Here is a 17,609-nt window from a genome sequence, read left to right as displayed (position 1 = left end):
TCCATTTTTTTAAAAGAATAAAAGCATATAAAAAACTTCTTACACAAGATAAATGCTTGCATTACACAAGCCAAATTCACATATGGTTTAGCATCCGACCCACTATGTTCATCTGTGTTCCATAGGCCAGACGTGAGGAAGCAGAAGTGACACTAACAAGCCCACGTTCTAAGCTATTCACTTAATAAAACAGTATCAGGCAATGGAGAAATGCCTCGTTTTTATCTTCCCTCACATGCACGCATCACGAAGTACTGAGGGAAATGCATCCATCCAAAAATGGAAAAAGCAGGGACAGGAGGAGAGCTGTCTAATACAAAGCGCTTAATAATATTTGGTGAGTGTGGTGACAAAGGAGGGGAGACAGTGAAGCTTTGATGGGGGCAGTGGAAAGCGGGGGGGGGGGGTGGGAGTGTGTGCAGAGATAAGGGGGATGTGCATGTGCACAGCTCAGAGCTGAGGAGGGGTGCAGAAGTGAGATATGGACAGGGGATGTTAAGGCAGGAAGTTGTGGAAGAGGGCTTTAGAGATTACCTGTTAATGGAGTGGGAGGGTTAGCTATGGCAGGGGGGTGAAGATGTGAGCTGCAGGTAGGGGTTAGCTATGGCTGGGGGGCAGAGATGAGGTGTGGTAGAGGAAAAGTGTGCAGAGGTGAGCTGTGGACAGAGGTTGTAGGTGTAGGTTGTAGACAGGGGGATACAGAGCTGAGCTGCAGACAGGGGTGCAGAGGTGAGTTGTGGATAGGGGGTAAAGATGAGCTGTAAATGGGAGGTTTAGAGGTGAGGGTCAGATGGGAATACAGAGATGAGCTGTAGATAGTAAAAAGCAGAGATGAGCCTTGGACAGAGGTTCAAAGGTTAGCTTTGGACAAGGTTTTGGAGGTAAGTTTTGATAGGGGTGCAGAGGTGAGTTGTGGACAGCGAGGTACGGCAATGAGCTGTGGATGGGAGGTGATTAGTTGGGCTTTGGATAGTGGGGTGTAGAGGTGAGCTTTAGACAGGGGTGCAAATGTAAACTAGAGAGGGGCGCAGAGGTGAATTGTGGACAATAGGGTGCAAATGTGAGCCATAGATGGAAGGAGCAGAGATGAGAGGTACAGAGGTGAGCTTAGTAAGGCTGAGCACAGAAGTAATTCCCTAGTGGGCCAGCACCTTTGATTTGAATGTGGTACCTTGTCTGGTCAGGGGCTGAGAAACAGAGGGCCCGCGGTGTCAAGTACCCCTAGAGAGTGGCACCCTCACGGTGTCGTGGTGGTACTATGGTTTGGGACCGAAATGTGAATCTGCACAAGGCTATGATGCCTCTTGCTTTTTCTGCTCCACACCTCATGGGCTAGGCTTTTTGGCCAGGACCAAGACAATTTTTTGTTACCAGGTCACAGGACCCAGCTAAAGCACTTGCACTGGAACTTTTTTAATGTGCATATTCTTAATTTTTCTCTCTCACTCAGGATGGGGGGTGTTAGTCCCAGGGCCTACCCTGAGGTCTAGGGGGAGGCTGTGTGGCCATTATTTTTCTTCCTTACCTTGGGGGGGTCTTTCTTCAGGAGAGCCTCTCACCTAGTATATAGTGACTGGCTGATCAGGAAGAGAGGGGTCCCCTGGGCCTTTTGGCTAGGTAGACCTGAATGCACATTACCCCTGTCAGGAGCCTTACACCCCCAGAGGGGACCAATGACACACCCTAGGTACACTTTTTTACTTTCAATATTTCTTTATTATAGTGAAAAAGGTTGTACAAGGCAAAGTGTACTTTAATCAAAAGAGTACAATGTTGCACAATAAACCGAAGAATGGAATCAATACTATTGTACAGTTTAACAACAAAAACTTTGGTAGAAGGTGCAGTAGCATCTGCAGAGTGAAATAAAGATAGAGGGTGAAGAGCAGTAGAGCGAGGAAGGTAGAAGGGAAGGTATAGAGAATTGGGAGGTGGGTAGGTAAAGGGGAGGGTTGGTAGAGAGGTAGGCAAGTACGTATGTAGGTACGTATGAAGGTATGACACCCATGGGTATTGTACAGTACGCCAAGGGTGGGTCCTGAATGGATTCTATGTGTCACCGATATTCGGGTTGTGGTCCCTATAGGTTATAGGCTGGTGTACTTAGAGGTCGTACCCGTACAGGGTGAGGGATTCCGGGACAAATATACAGAAGAGAGGACTGACTCGCAGACCTCTTGGCATTAGTAGTGGCGTAGTTGGGACCTGGAATTTGGGAGGCCCTGAAGTGACATTCGGGTGGGAAAAGGGCCTCCACTCCTGACTACAGGGACTCTAGTCCCCAAAGGATTAAGAGCCTCCAAGAAGCAGCACTTAAAACAGGGAGCAGTACTAGGTGTAATGGTGTGTGAGTTGGAGTTGGAGAGAGACACCTGTTTGAAGTACTGTACGTTTGCTGTAAGCTGCCAGAAAGCCAGACTGGGACTGTACTAACCCTGGGGTAAAGTCCCATCTATGAACTATGTGTTTCCTTATGTTTCATTTATGCTGTTCTGCTAAAGACAAGCAGACTTTTGTTTTTCAGTTTGTTTTGCTGCTGAAAGTGTTTCTTTGTGTTTGCCTAAAGAAAAATAAACACCTTTTTGTTTAAAGGGTAACTCCACTTTCGTGGGGAAAAAAATAGCAATTAAAGAAAAAATGATATAGCATATAAAATTGCGACACAAGTCCTACTGTAATTGAATCTTATAAAAAAATACCTTTCCTTTAAAATCTGCAGCCACAGTCATTTTCTGAAAATGCAATGCAATATGGCTACCTAGAGGTGTTCTGGTCACAGAATGTGTACAGAACGTCCCCCAGAAAAATAATTTCTTGCTTTTGTGATTGGCTCACTGATTTTCCCAGAACTCTGCACTAAGATCCAAGTCAGATTTCAGGCAATCCCTTCAAAACAATGTCATTTTTGGTGAGATGCTCCCTATAGGAAATCCCTTCTAAAGGGATGCAGGCCTAGCAGCTTTCCTCATTAGAGCCCTACAGCTGCTATAGCTAATTGATAATTATGAAACCACTCCCATTAGACTCACTCGGCTCAGAGTCAGAGGAACAAGCAGGGATTTCTTCAGAATAACAAAAGGTAGGAATCTGCAACAAAGTTTGTTTAAATCCTTGCAATGTACATAGATCCCCCAGAGGGGAATGTTTTTTTTCTCAACAAACGTGGAGTTACGCTATAAGTTAAATGGCTTTGTACATGGTCCCATGGAGCTATAACCCAAAACTTTACAGTATGTAAATACATAGGTATTATAAAGCAGTAATGTCTATAGATAGTTAACATGCAAGAATAAAGGCCATTAAGATGTAGGGGTAGCCGGTACTCTCTTAACATTGTGGCTGTGTGGGAGGCGGAGTGGACTCCTTGGCAAAAGGTGGAAGAAAACTGTAAGACTAGTTATGCCATCAAGTTAGAGGAAGATTGCATGAGGGTTGAGAGAGCCAAGGGGACCAATTCTGGAGGAACTCGTCAAGATGAAGATGGGCTTTAGCGACCATGAGTTCAAACAGTGTGGCCAACTTTGATGAGAATGGTGTTTGTAAGAACAGGATGAGTTGCTTGTTTCCTGCTCCTTGCCAAGGTAAGTCTAGCTGCTATGAAAATATGAGTTAGTATAATATAGAATTTAGAGGGCCAGAAGTCAATGGCAACTCCCAGTAATGCCAATTAGGGATGGCCTTCCTTTTCGCAGTTCGCCGATTTTGCGAACATATGGCGTTGTTCATGGCGGCCATATTAGTTTACATTGTAGAGAACTTTGACCCATGACACAGCCAGCAGGTGGAACAGGACAGCCAATTGAGACATTTAAGCACATGGACATACCCCCTACCTTACAAATAGACCTGACCTGGTGGTCACTTCACATTCTGCTTTTTGTCAGTGTAGGGAGAGGTTTGCTGTGTGCACCAGGGACAGATTGTCAGTGACACAAATCGCTCTGTTAGGGTCCACAATAGTCCTTTTAAGGACTGGTATTTGGTATAGGTGTACTATTCTTTGGTGTGCAGTGCACTATATAGGGGTGTAATACACTTATAATATACTTTCTAATATAGAAAGCATATTATAGTGGATTTGTATTGTGCACTGTGCAGCATTCTGACTGGTGTGGTGAGCGTTTCAGCAGCAATACTACACACAGTGACAAAAGCACTTTTAAAGTATTATAACTGGTGTGATAGACCAGTGGCCCCCTTAAACAACAGATTGAAGTGGGGTGTTATCTGAGTATACTTTTATAAGTATATTTGTGTCCTGCAAAAATATTGCCTCTTTTGCTGCATTAACTCTGCTACACACAGTGCCAAACTTGCTGGCCAATTTTTTGTACAACTGGTGGGATAAACCAGTGGCCCCCTAATACCACAGATTGAAGCGGCGTGTTATATATCTTGTTCCACATACACTGCGCTTCTCTAGAGACTTTTGTCACAGGGTAATTTAAAAAATGTCAGGCAGAGGAAGAGGCAGGCCCTTACGCAGGGGTGGTAGGGGTAGGGCAGAAGCAGTAACCTGGAGCCAAAGTGTGAAGTTTCAGAAGGTGCGTTTGATTACGTAAAAGGACGCACCAGACTTGGTTGAGTGGCTCCCTCAGCCTTCCTCTTCTGCACCCTCCTCATCCTCTCTATCTGCACCCTCTTCACTCTCTGCTGTGTGCACCCCCAAAGACACCACCACCATATACCCTCCGCTTGTGTCACTGGAATTATTTTCCAATCCATCACAAGACATTTGCAATGCGCAGCCATTCTTGGCATCGGATCAGGAAGAGGAGGTAGCAACAGCCGCCACTCAGCAGTCTGACGACAGTACCCAGATGAGCCCAAGGAGGTTGGTTCCCGCTGTTGCTGCCTATTCCGAGATCTCTAATGTTAGTGGTGGGGAAGGTGACGTTGATGATGACGTGTCTATGGACATCACGTGGGTGGCCACAAGAGAGGAAGAGGAGGGGAGTTCAGAGGGAGAGACGGACCAGCAGATAGGGAGGAGGAGCAGGCCAAACCTACATTGCACAGGAGGGACAAAGCAGACTGCTAATGTATCAGGAGCGAGCCATCAACCATGTACGGTCACATCTGGCACTCCCAGGATGCTGACACATGGTTCCGCAGTGTGGGCTTTTTTTAATGTGTCCGCTGCTGACAATAGTGTTGTCATCTGCAGCCTTTGCAGTCAACACATAAGTCGCGGTAAGCCCAACACTCACCTAGGGACAACCGCCTTAAGAAGGCACCTGGACTCCCATCACCGAGCCCAGTGGGAGCAACGCCGTCAGAACCCGCAAAGCCACACTCCGGGCTCTCACCGTCCATCCTATTCTCCTTCTCCTCTCTCCTCACATTTGTCCTCCACTCCACCTTCCATCATGCCATCCTCACGTTGTTCTGGAAAAAGGCAGCCCTCCGTGGCTCAAATGTTGGAGCGTAAGAAAATGATGATGCCGGATAACCCTCTTGCCCAACGGTTAACTGCTGGCTTGTCGGAACTGATAGCCCGCCAACTAGTGCCATATCAACTGGTGGACTCGGAGGCCTTTCGGAAATTTGTGGCCATTGGAATACCACAATGGAAGGTCCCAGGCAGGAAATATTTCTCACAGAAGTGCATTCCAGAGCTGTATGGCCATGTTCACTGGCAAGTGAATGTATCTCTGGCACACAGTGTCGGTGCCAAGATACATCTGACCAGACACATGGTCTAGCAAACACGGGCAGGGAAGGTATATAACTTTTACTGCCCACTGGGTGAACCTTCTGACGGCCGTCAAGCATGTAACCCGTGGCACCCGTGTAGATTTGGTTTTACCGCCACGGATTGCATGCAGGCCTGCCTCTTCTTCTCCTCCTACTCCATTTTCCCTCTCCTCCTCGGCTGACTCCTCCTTTTCCGCTGCTACCGTCTCTTCCGCTGCGCCGCCCAAGATCCCCAGAACCTATTCCACATGCCAGGTGAGACGTTGCCATGCTGTGCTGCGTCTGTTGTGCCTGGAAGCCAAGAGCCACACTGGTCCTGCACTCCTTTCAGCTTTGCGTTCACAGGCAGATCAATGGCTTACACCGCTCGATTTGACAGTTGGTAAAGTGGTGTGCGACAACGGTGCCAATCTGCTGAGCGCACTGAAACAGGGCAAAATTACACACCTGCCATGCATGGCACACGTCCTGAACTTGGTCGTGCAGCGATTCATTGCCAAATACCAAATACCTAGGGGTTCAGGACGTCTTGCGGCAGACCAGGAAAATCTCGGGCCATTTCAGAAGATCTTATACAGCCATGGCTTGCCTTGCTGACATTCAGCGGCGACACAACCTGCCCATCAGGCGTTCCTATTTGTGACTGCCCGACGCAATGGAACTCAACCTTGTATATGCTTGATAGGCTGCTCCAGGGCAAGGACCAGTACTGTGTGGCAACGTACTTAGACCTCCGGTACAAACAAAAAATGGCGGAAATGTTACCACCATCACAGAGGGTGGTCAGAATGCATCACTTCCAGGCCTTGCTTTCTGCTTTTGCGTGCGCTGGCAGAGGAATTTCCACTCACAGAGAAACAGTTGCAGGTAGCAATCCAACAGTGCCTGCAAGAAGAGGGCGGTTTGAAGATGTGTTGGTCACTTCAGATATGAATTCATTCATTCATTCTTTCAGCCTACCCATCGACAGCTGTACTCCGGATCCAGCATTAGGGAATGCCTAGACCGACAGGTGTCTGACTACATCGGGTTAACGGCCGATGTGGACGCTCTGAGGAGTGATGAACCCCTGGACTACTGGGTGGGCAGGCTTGAACTCTGGCCAGAGCTTGCACAATTTGCAGTGGTACTGTTGGCTTGCCCCCGTCCAGTGTCCTGTCCGAAAGGACGTTCAGCGCAGCAGGGAGGATCGTGACCGATAAGCGCACTCGCCTAGCTCATGACAGTGTTGACTACCTCACATTTTATAAAAATGAATGAGGCATGGATCTCTGAGGAATTCAACACATGTGACCAGTAGAATATGTTTGATTACAATTCCTCATGACAGGCCACAAATATCCGCCAGACCGCCATCCACCCACAACAATTCATGGTCCTTGTCTTCGGTAAATACAGCGGCATAAAAGGCATTTCATGTCCATTGAATGCCTAATTTTTGGGGCCTTTCATGGCCAACAATTATTTTTTCTGTCAATGCCTAATGTACCTTCAGCCACAGTATACAATGTTCTTAGCTGTCAGGTAAACCCATGTGGGCTAATTTTTGGTGCCTGTACTGGCCAACACTTACTTCTGTATCCTGTGAATGCCTTATGTACCTTCAGCCACAGAATACAATGTTCTTAGCTGTCAGGTAAACCCATGTGGGCTAATTTTTTTGGGGCCTGGAATGGCTAACACTTACTTATTTATCCTGTGAATGCCTAATGTACCTTCAGCCACAGAATACAATGTTCTTAGCTGTCAGGTAAACCCATGCGGGCTAATTTTTTGGGACCTGGAATGGCCGACACTTACTTCTTTATTCTGTGAATGCCCAATGTACCTTCAGCTACAGAATACAATGTTCTTAGCTGTCAGGTAAATGAATGTGGGCTAATTTTTGGGGCCTGTACTGGCCGACACTTCCTGTGAATGCCTAATTTTTCAGACTGTAATTGAAAATCAATGGGTCTGTAAAATTGTGGAAGGGATGCGGACCCATTTTACAAAAGTGTGAATGGACCCTATATGTATTTACTGGCTGCTGTCAGTTCAGGCTGATTTAGGACAAAAAAAAAAAATTGCTGTAACAAAAAAAAAAGAAAATTTTTTTTTTAGTGCAACTTTTCCAATAGCAGTACTTCTGTTATGACAGTGTCCATGTGGTGGGACTATTTGTGCACAGCTAGTAAGTATTTTGTGGCTGCAAATATGACCTAAAGGTTTTTAAAGTTTGCCTCCCATTAAAGTCAATGGGGCCCGCCTTGAACTTGTGGTTCGCAAACATTTGAGAAAGTTTGTGGCTAACGTTCGCGAACCGCCCTGGCCGATGTTCATCCATCACTAATGCCAATTTATGATCCGGTGCAAGCATTGAGGGAGGGTGATGGTGATGGAGGGAGGAGGCTAAAGAGAAAACCAAAAGTCCAGTAGTTAGTGATGTGTGGGCAGAACCACCAGAAATGTTAGAGTGAGCCTATTTTGCCACAATTTCTCCAGACATGTGGGGGATAGGTTGGGTAGATAGTAGCCAGTTTGTCAGGCATGTAGTACCAGCTATTCAAGAGTTTTTGCAGGGATTCTCATTGGGTGGGAAAGGCATCTGGAGTGCTTTAGAGCTAAGCATATAACTGAGCGCCACTTCCCAGGTGGTCATCGAAGCAGTCTTTGAGTTGGACGTGAGAAAGTAAATAGTCCATAAAAAGATTGCTGTTTGAGATGATGACTAGGTGGAGTGTCTAGAAGTGACAAGATGTCTTCAGGTAAGTTGGAGTCTGAAAAAGGCAAAATACAGTAGAGAGCGTGGCGTATTTGGAGACATTTGAAAAATGTTGATTTAAGCAAGTACTTGGTGCTCAGTTCTTGGAAAGCAAATAAATTAGAAGAGGAATATACTTTAGATGCGCTAGAGAGCAAGTTCCAGCCTTTTCCCAGCCATACAGAGAAGTACCTGGAATTATTGGTTCTAATGAGCGTAGAGAGCGATGGTAAAGAGCTCACTTGGATAGTCAATGAGACAGGTCCATTACTGAAATCCAGACTCTGAATGTGGCTTTGATGGTGTCCGGAAAGTATTAAGAGAAAGTCCTTTGGATCCAATTGGCACTAAGTGTTTGCACACTTAGTTTGCACAATTTTTGCCTAGTTTTACACATATATTTGCACCTCATAGTGCAGATATTGAATTACACATAATATTGTGCACTATATGTGTTTATATCCTATTATCAGCGCTGCATTATTTTATATCCGTCATGTTCAGGGATTAGGTGCGTTTCCTGCAGACATATCAAGTGTGCGTTAGATGTTAAGATTGTGTTGAATACTTAGGAATGTTTATGTGGAGAAAGCAAACCCCTCACATTCAATGACAAAAAATTACTTATATTAGCTATCATGCAGTCGACTAAACATATTCAATAAATCAGGAAGTAGAGCAGATATCAAATTCTATGTGTTAGAAAGCATACCATTGAGACTGTGCATGTACCAGTAAACAACCTGACAACTGACCCAATGTTTTTGGTCGATTGCCAAACTATATATAACGGAAGTAACTGTCAGTAACTGACTTATCAAAAAGTAAAGAGTTTTTAACGAGGCTTTACCCACACAATGCTCCTGCATATGTTGGGGAAATACATGGTTTCAGCTGTCTCAGGGCTCTCATATTGAAAAATAATTGACATTGCTAGTAGTAGGTAGAAAAACTGTTCCAGACTAAATATTATGTAGATACAGTACCAACAGTGGATTTTGTGGATTACTACCAGAGTTCTCAATCTTCAACCTCAAGGGTCAGTTCAGAAGTATTGCCTCCCAAGGGAGAATTTCAGGTATGTCTAGAAGAGGGCAGCAAAACACACAAAGTTTGAAGATATTAAGTCTGTAACTCAGAGAACATGAAAATAAAGAAAGCAATGTAAAAACAGAATTAAATGTTATTCAGATTCCATGCTGTATAGTAGAACAATGCACCAAACAATGGCAATAAAAAGCTACTAACTTTGCTGATGCAGCAAAGGCACACACTTGAAGTAAACAACGGGAAAAAAAAAAAAAAGAAAATGGAAAAAAAAGGGGGGGGGGGGAGAAAGTGTAGGACTTTTATATGATAGGATCTCTATCAGGCACTTGATATAATGTAGGATGAAAAGAAGGAAGGTAAGTAGGGCTCCAACAGTAGTTTCATCCCATAGAATCACTCTCAGCCGAGCAGGGAAGGACATTAAATAAAAGATCCTATTCTCTCTCATCTGCCTCTTAATTTCTGTGAATGTGGCTCTTTGTTTCTGTAGTTCAACCGAGAAATAAGGAAAGATCGAAATCTGAACATTTTCAAAGTGAATCTTGCCTTTCTGTCGGGCCTTGGGAAGAATAAGATCACGATCTTTACAATTTAGAGAAAAAAATATTACCGTAAAGAGCGGGCCACACCCCTGTGTATATTACAAAAAAGTTAGGAGAGAAAAAGATGGGGTTTTAAAGGCCCTGATGAGATGATCAAAATATGATGCAACACAACAAGTTAGTTAAAACACATATTTATTTATACATTTCTGTTCACATAAAAAGGCATGTACCAACATGCTCTAAGGACATACATACACATAACATGTAACATAACATAAAATTAAGAATACAAATTGGATAACCAAGTGGTGGGTCTCAACAAGAAGGATGTAATTGGTCCCTGTGCAGCCAATGCGTTTCGCTTGGTTTTGTTTCTTCAGGGCCTAAGAGACCAAAGTACCAGCTAGTGTTCTATAGGATATGTAAGAAAAATAATACAATATATATACAGTATGTGATTTTCATATAAATAACATATCGTGTGTTGCTGTATAGTATATAACATAGTAGTAGATAGGTGTAATAGGATACTGACCCACTAAGTGCAGGACCATAGAGCGGACGAAGATTCCATCTAAATATGATCATATTTAGACGCACAGGCACCCCAATGCTTTATGTATATATAAATACCTTATAAAAATACGCATATATTATTATACCATCATTGCTAACTGATATATTCCCCGTATTTGCTACACTACTTGAGCCTACCGATGGAGTCTCCGTCTGCTCTATGGTCCTGCACTTAGTGGGTCAGTATCCTATTACACCTATCTACTACTATGATGATCTGTGTTATATACTATACAGCAACACACGATATGTTATTGATATGAAAATCACATACTGTATATTCATTGTATTATTTTCTTACATATCCTATAGAACACTAGCTGGTACTTTGGTCTCTTAAGCCCTGAAGAAGCAAAACCAAGCGAAACACGTTGGCTGCACAGGGACCAATTCCATCCTTCTTGTTGAGACCCACCACTTGGTTATCCAATTTGTGTTCTTAATTTTATGTTATGTTACATGTTATGTGTATGTATGTCCTTAGAGCATGTTGGTACATGCCTTTTTATGTGAACAGAAATTTATACATAAATATGTGTTTTAACTAACTTGTTGTGTTGCATCATATTTTGATCATCTCATCAGGGCCTTTAAAACCCCATCTTTTTCTCTCCTAACTTTTTTGTACTTTACAATTTAGCATTCTGGCAAGTAAGGGTCTAGGGGCTGCTCCACATATAGGGGGTTTTGCTGGGACTCTATGGGCTCTTTCAACAGCAAAAGCAGCAGAGAAGTTAGCATCAGGAAAGGTGTTTTTAATCCAAGCTTCTACAAAATCCCCAGGGTTTTGCCCCTCTCCCTTTTCAGGGAGTTCCACTATTCTGATATTGTTTTGTCTAAGGCGGTTTCCAAGATCATCTGCCTTTTGGAACCAGAAAGAAATGTGTTTTCTCTGCAGCAGACACCCTGCTAGGAAAAAGTTAGAAATCATCTTCTATGGAGGAAATTCTCCATTCAGTCTGTGCAATCCTTTCCCTGACATGCTGCATGTCATGTCCATTGAGGCCTCTGTCAACCTTGATTTCCTCCATTTTACCTGTGAGGGATGTGCTGCAGGATGTGATTGCCTCATGGAGCTGGACATTTACTTGCTCAAGGGTAAGCTTACCCAATTTCTCAAATGCAGAAGTGTCGATTTTCGGATTGTTCCGGGCAACCGCCTCACTTCTCCTCGTGAGAGGAGGGCCACGGATGCCATCTTGCTTCTCAATGTTAGCAAATTCTTTTAGGCAATCTGCTGGAGTAGATGAGCGATCTTTGCTCATTGTGCCTTTGTGAAGTCTGTGCACCTCAGGAGCTCACTTTGGGGAGAGAGAGCAGCTAGTTAAATACAGGATTACTGCAGATTCTTTGGATGGCTGGCAGAGCTCTCCTCACACACGTCCGGCCATGTTGACGGTAGCCACGCCCAACCTTTGAATACCTTCTGTTTTAAGAAGGCTTTATTGTGCTCAGCACTGATTAGAGTGAGGGTTTTCTAATTGTTTTAATCAATTCTCATCATAACCTGTATAGGTATACTGTTTTCATTGTGGCTGCAAATAAAGTAATTCACAGATATGGAATAAGCCAGCCTTTTTCAACCAGGGTGCTTTAAGGTTTCTTCAGGGGTACCTTGGCAAAATGCCTAAAAAAAATTGCTCAAAAACTGTATACAAGCCAGCGTGTGGCTGCTTTTTAGTTACACAAAGTCACTGGTTTTCATTGTGCACCATTACAACCTTCTAGCTGCTGGCTTCCTAACGACCAATGGCATTATCAGTTGATAAGGAGGATGTCAGTCACCTGCGTAGCATCCTTGTTTGACCCACCACTGCTCCTCTCCATCACTGTTGGGATCACATTAGAATGATGGAGAAAAACCGAGGGAGAAGAGAAACATTGGAATACTAGTCAGTACCAGTTTGCAAAAGTGTGTTTGATTTGGAAGAATAAATCACCTCAAACGTTGGTTGTCCTACTTGGACTTATGGATGCTGTTGCATTATGTAAACCTATTAGATAAGCTTTTACATTTTAGAATGGGGTGTCTTAAGACTGTCCATAATTTTTTTTAGGGTGCCTTGACTGAAAAAAGGTTGAGAAACACTGGAATAAGCTAGTACTGCTATACTATGCCATTCTAAAATAAAATACATGAGTATAAAATATTACCAAAATCCATCAAACAGCAGTTTTATAATATGTAGTTTATTTAGACTCTATTTAAATCATCATTTACCAGAATGTACAGAGGAACAATTAAATAGACAGTAATAAATCACCACTCACTGACCTCAGCAGAACAGTTTAAAGGACTACAAAAGGAAAAAGTTTAGTGAAATGGTTTGTTCAATGAACAGCCCTGTTTTGCAAGCACATTTTGTAGTGAAAGCTTTACATCACGGTTTCTTAGTGTATAAATGACTGGATTAAACAGGGGTGTGATAACAAGATATAAAACAGACACAAGCTTGTCTGATGCACTGATAGAATCTGGTGTGACCCGCATATATGTAAAGCACAGACTTCCATAAAAGACACAGACTACAATCAGATGGGATGTACATGTGGAGAATGCTTTCTGACGTCCATTAGAAGAAGGCATCTTTAGGATAGTCCGTGTGATGCAGATGTAGGAGATGGAGATAACCAGCAATGAGCTAAGAAGAACAAATGCAGCTATAAAGAAGTCAACAAGTTCTTCAGCTTTGATATTCCCACAAGCTAACTTTAACAGTGGAGAAGCATCACAAAAGTAATGATCTATTTTATTAGATCCACAAAAATTCATCTGATAAAAAAGATAGATCGGATAAACTGGTGTGCAGAGCCCAGCAAACCAAGAACTTATAAGGAGACACCAAATGTACCATTCCTGCATTATGACATGGTATTGTAATGGCATACAGATTGCTATGTAACGGTCATAGGCCATGGTGGCTAGGAGATAGCACTCAGCAGCACACAAAAAGACAAAGAAGAACAGCTGAGCCAAGCATCCATTAAAGGATATTTCTTGATTTCCTGTGATGATGTTGAATAACATATTGGGAAGTGTAACATTGACATATCCAGTCTCCAAGAAGGAAAGATTCCCTATAGATATATACATCGGCTTCCAAAGTTTGCTATCTTGTATGACCAGTAACACAATGCTCATGTTTTCTAAGATTGTGAAAATATAAATTAAAAGGAATACAGAAAATATGGGTATCTGGCAGTCTTGGCAGCCGGAAAAGCCAGCCAAAAGGAACTTGCCTATTGATTTGTTTGGCATCACACACTTTTTTTTTCAATCACAAAAGGATATAATAGAATTTGGGTTTTTTGTGTTATTATGAATTCTACTTAGTATTTTTAATTTTCAAATATCTTTCAACAGCTAATAATTTATAATAGGTAAATATATCATTTTGAAACCTTGTAAAAAAACCAAAACAGATATAACATATATTTTTTTATCATATTCCATTACAATTTTAAGTATGGATTATTTGTTATCTCAATATATATAGAATGCTCCTCATTAAAGCAGAGCTTCAGCATTTTTTTATGTGGCCAAGCAGTACTCACACTCCCAACACACCAGCACTGTCTGATTTATTTCTTCATCCAGTGCCACCAGGCTCCTCTGTCCAGCCTAATCAGGCAACTTCCTGTGAGCCATTCCTAGGAGTGCGTCATCCTACAGCTTAGGCTCCCAGTATTCCTGGACTGAGCATCATTTTCCTGATTGGTGGGGCGATTTATGGAGTTCCTCTTGTTTATTGCACAGCTTGCTAAAATATGTTGCTTTCCTTCCCTTACTTTCCCTTATTATGCAATTTACAACAAAATTATAATGACCAGAGTTTAGGCAAACCTCAACTGTGTCATTAAGTGTTTTGGGCAATCTCACTGTGCAATAAGGAGGCAGAAATTAGAACACTTAAGAACAACCATGCAAGCACTGTTTCCTAAATTTAGTACCCTCTTTTTTGGGTTTCCTAGAAGTTCTCAAAATTGCATGCAGTCACAAAGACATGCCTCTCTTTTTAGGGCCAGTTTACATCACAAAAACGCACTCCAGATCCGTTCCAGATGCATTTCTGCATACACGTTTTTGCTGCCTTTTTGATATGTTTCTGGATGCATTCCAGATGCCTTTTTTTTCCCCCTGTACTGTTCATTCTTTTTACTGCATTCCAGTACAGTTCTGTGCAGGAAAAAAATCAGCATGTTGTACTTTTTTAAATAGTGCACTGGTGTAAACTATGTTGTAACCCATATAACCTATGTTTTATGTGTCCTTGATGCAGAAAAAAAAGCACTGTACTGCATTTGGTGTGAACGGGCCCTCAGACTTCTGTGGCAAGTTTACAGTATTGGAAGATCGTATAGGTATGCATTAAAGTGAATCTAAAGTTTCATATGTAGTTTGAAATCATCAAAATTAAAGCAAACATGCCATTGATGACACACGTTTCTACATCCAGAGCCAGTCTATACTCAGGAACATTTGGTGTTCAAGCCATTTTTTTTCCTTTTTTAATCCAAACAGTTTTCCATTTTTAATATCTGCTGACCATGTTGTTTTTTGAGTCTACAGTTCTTTCTTTACATCGTCTGCATCTTTCCAGCATTTTACTTAAATCATTGACACTACAATTTCATTTCAGATCTTTAAGCTGAAATTATTGCCTATGTGGGTTATCCTATTCACTTTTCTATTTTTAAAATAAATTGGTCAAATCCCAAATTATTATTAATATTTTTTTTAATTTCAGGTTGCAACACTATTGTAACTTCATAAAATATGTATTCAAATTACTGTATAGAGTCTGTTTGTCAAGGATTCAATGTGCATATATAGAACCAATGCAATGATTTACATTCATCTGTCTATATATTTTTTACAGCATTTGGCATTTTCAAAGAGGATTCAGTAATGAGGCTGCTGATTGGTGAATCTTTGTTGATTTTACATGTGACCAACTAAATCCTATTTCCTATTGCAAATTCTCAATTACATTGTGTGCTAATTGGTGAGTCCTTCTGAAAGTGCTAGGCTTATACAGTAGCTATAAAATAGACAGACAAATGCTCAGTAAACATTGACTGTGTGAATGCACAGAAAAATCTTTAAAAGTAGACCCCTGTGTGTTTGTGTGTGCAGGGTGTCTATATCTATAAGGATTATTTCAATAATGTGCAGTACAGTATATACAAATACGTAAGCAAGCAATCATAAAATATGAGTTCAAAATAAGCCAGATAAAAACAGTTTCATGTGTTACGATTGTTACCTGTTAGAAGACAGGTACGGTTTAATGAAGGAATATCTGATCTATATATATAGTCTTGTAAAACTCCAAGGAGGCCTCTCCAGTATTGTCACTAGAGAATACATTTTTATCACATTAACATTTGTTGGTAATAGTTTTAAAAGCTTTAAATTACAATTTTTAAGGTTCATTATTACAGAAATATGATTTTTTTAAATATATTGTTTAAACAGATATATAACAAAAAAAACTTCAGGAGAAGGTTTCTTAGATTCCATTAATTTTTAAAAAAAAAGTATTTTAAAGAAGTACAAAAGCCAACTAGAAAACAAGTGGCTGAAATGGTCCGATAACAGTCTCCGGATACATTCATGCTTACAATAGTACAGTAATCAAAGTCAAGACATTATCCACTGATCCTAAGGTCATCCATTGTGCAATACGTTTAGCTTCAAGAAATAACTATATAACCGAAGAGACACCCTTTAGGTAGCCTCTTCGACAAAAGTTTGACTATGGAGAAGTATATGGCTACATCAATAGATATTACCCATGGCCTAAACCTGACGTCCCCCATCCAGGAGAAAAGGAGGGCAAACCCAACTCTCCTGCCGGGGGAGTCGATTTTAGTGTGTGTCACGCCAGCTTTCTAGAACATATTTTCTCCTACGACATACCATGCAACACTTGTCTGCTTATGTAAAATGTAGTACATTCAATGGAGAAAATAAACAAAAGAAAAGCAAACAGATGAAGAAAATGGAAAAAAAGAAGTAGAAAAACAAAGTAAAGAAAAGAAGAGAAGAAGTGCACCCTTTACTGTCAGAACATCAATCCTTGTCAATCCTCTCAAACAAAACATTAATTTATCGTGATCCATGTCAACTTGGCCTTCAAAAGATCAAACTGGATTATGGGAGATTTCCAGGATCTCGCAAATTGAGATTCTGGCTGCTGTAAAAATAAAATAAATTAAATTGTACATGCGCAACCAGAACCACTTGACTTTTGGAAAAGTCCACCATGTATGTAATATCGCTATCTCCTGAGCACAGCCTCTGAAGCAGAATGAGGAGGCTACCAGACACACAATGCCAGTCACACCAGCACTATAAACCACTTAAGAAAACCTTCTAGTTTGTCTTAACCGCTTCCATACAGAGCAGTTAGACCCCCTTCCTGCCCAGACCAATTTTCAGCTTTCAGCACTCTCACACTTTGAATGACAATTGCTCAGTCATGCTACACTGTAACCAAACAAAATTTTTATCATTTTTTCACACAAATAGAGCTTTCTTTTAGTGGTATTTGATCACAACTGGGGTTTTTTTTTCGTGATATAAGCAAAAAAAGAGCAAAAATTTTGCAAAAAAAAACACTTTTTTTAGTTTATATTATAAAATTTTGCAAAAAATTAATTTTTCTTCATACATTTGGGCCAAAATTTATACTGCTACATATCTCTGGTAAAATTAACCCAAATTAGTGTATATTATTTAGTCTGTGTGAAAGTTATTGGGTCTAGAAGCTATGGTACCAATTACTGAAAATTGATCACACCAGATGTACTGATGGCCTATCTCCTTTCTTGAGGCCCTGAACTGTCAGGACAGTACAAATACCCCCCAAATGACCCCTTTTTTGTAAAGTAGACAGTCCAAGGTATTTAGTAAGAGGCATGGTGAGTTTTTTGAAGTTATAATTTTTTACCACAATTCTTGGGAAAATGAAGAAAAAAATTTTTTTTCTTTT

General features: G+C 41.5%; 1 protein-coding gene across 1 annotated transcript; it reads right to left on the bottom strand.

Annotated features, from left to right (window-relative positions):
- Window positions 1-12,925: 12,925 nt before the first annotated feature.
- LOC309560492 (olfactory receptor 6C75-like) lies at window positions 12,926-13,753 on the bottom strand (the record flags this gene model as incomplete). The annotated part of the gene is made up of 1 exon (XM_082264124.1): window positions 12,926-13,753. The coding sequence occupies one exon, from the start codon at window positions 13,751-13,753 to the stop codon at window positions 12,926-12,928; it is 828 nt and encodes a 275-aa protein (XP_082120250.1).
- Window positions 13,754-17,609: the final 3,856 nt, after the last annotated feature.

Source organism: Pelophylax lessonae (assembly GCF_965119305.1).
Source record: "Pelophylax lessonae genome assembly, chromosome: 7".
In the NCBI taxonomy this organism is placed as follows: Eukaryota; Metazoa; Chordata; class Amphibia; order Anura; family Ranidae; genus Pelophylax; species Pelophylax lessonae.
The sequence above is the reverse complement of the archived record's forward strand: the minus strand, read 5'-3'. Positions and strand labels throughout refer to the sequence as shown.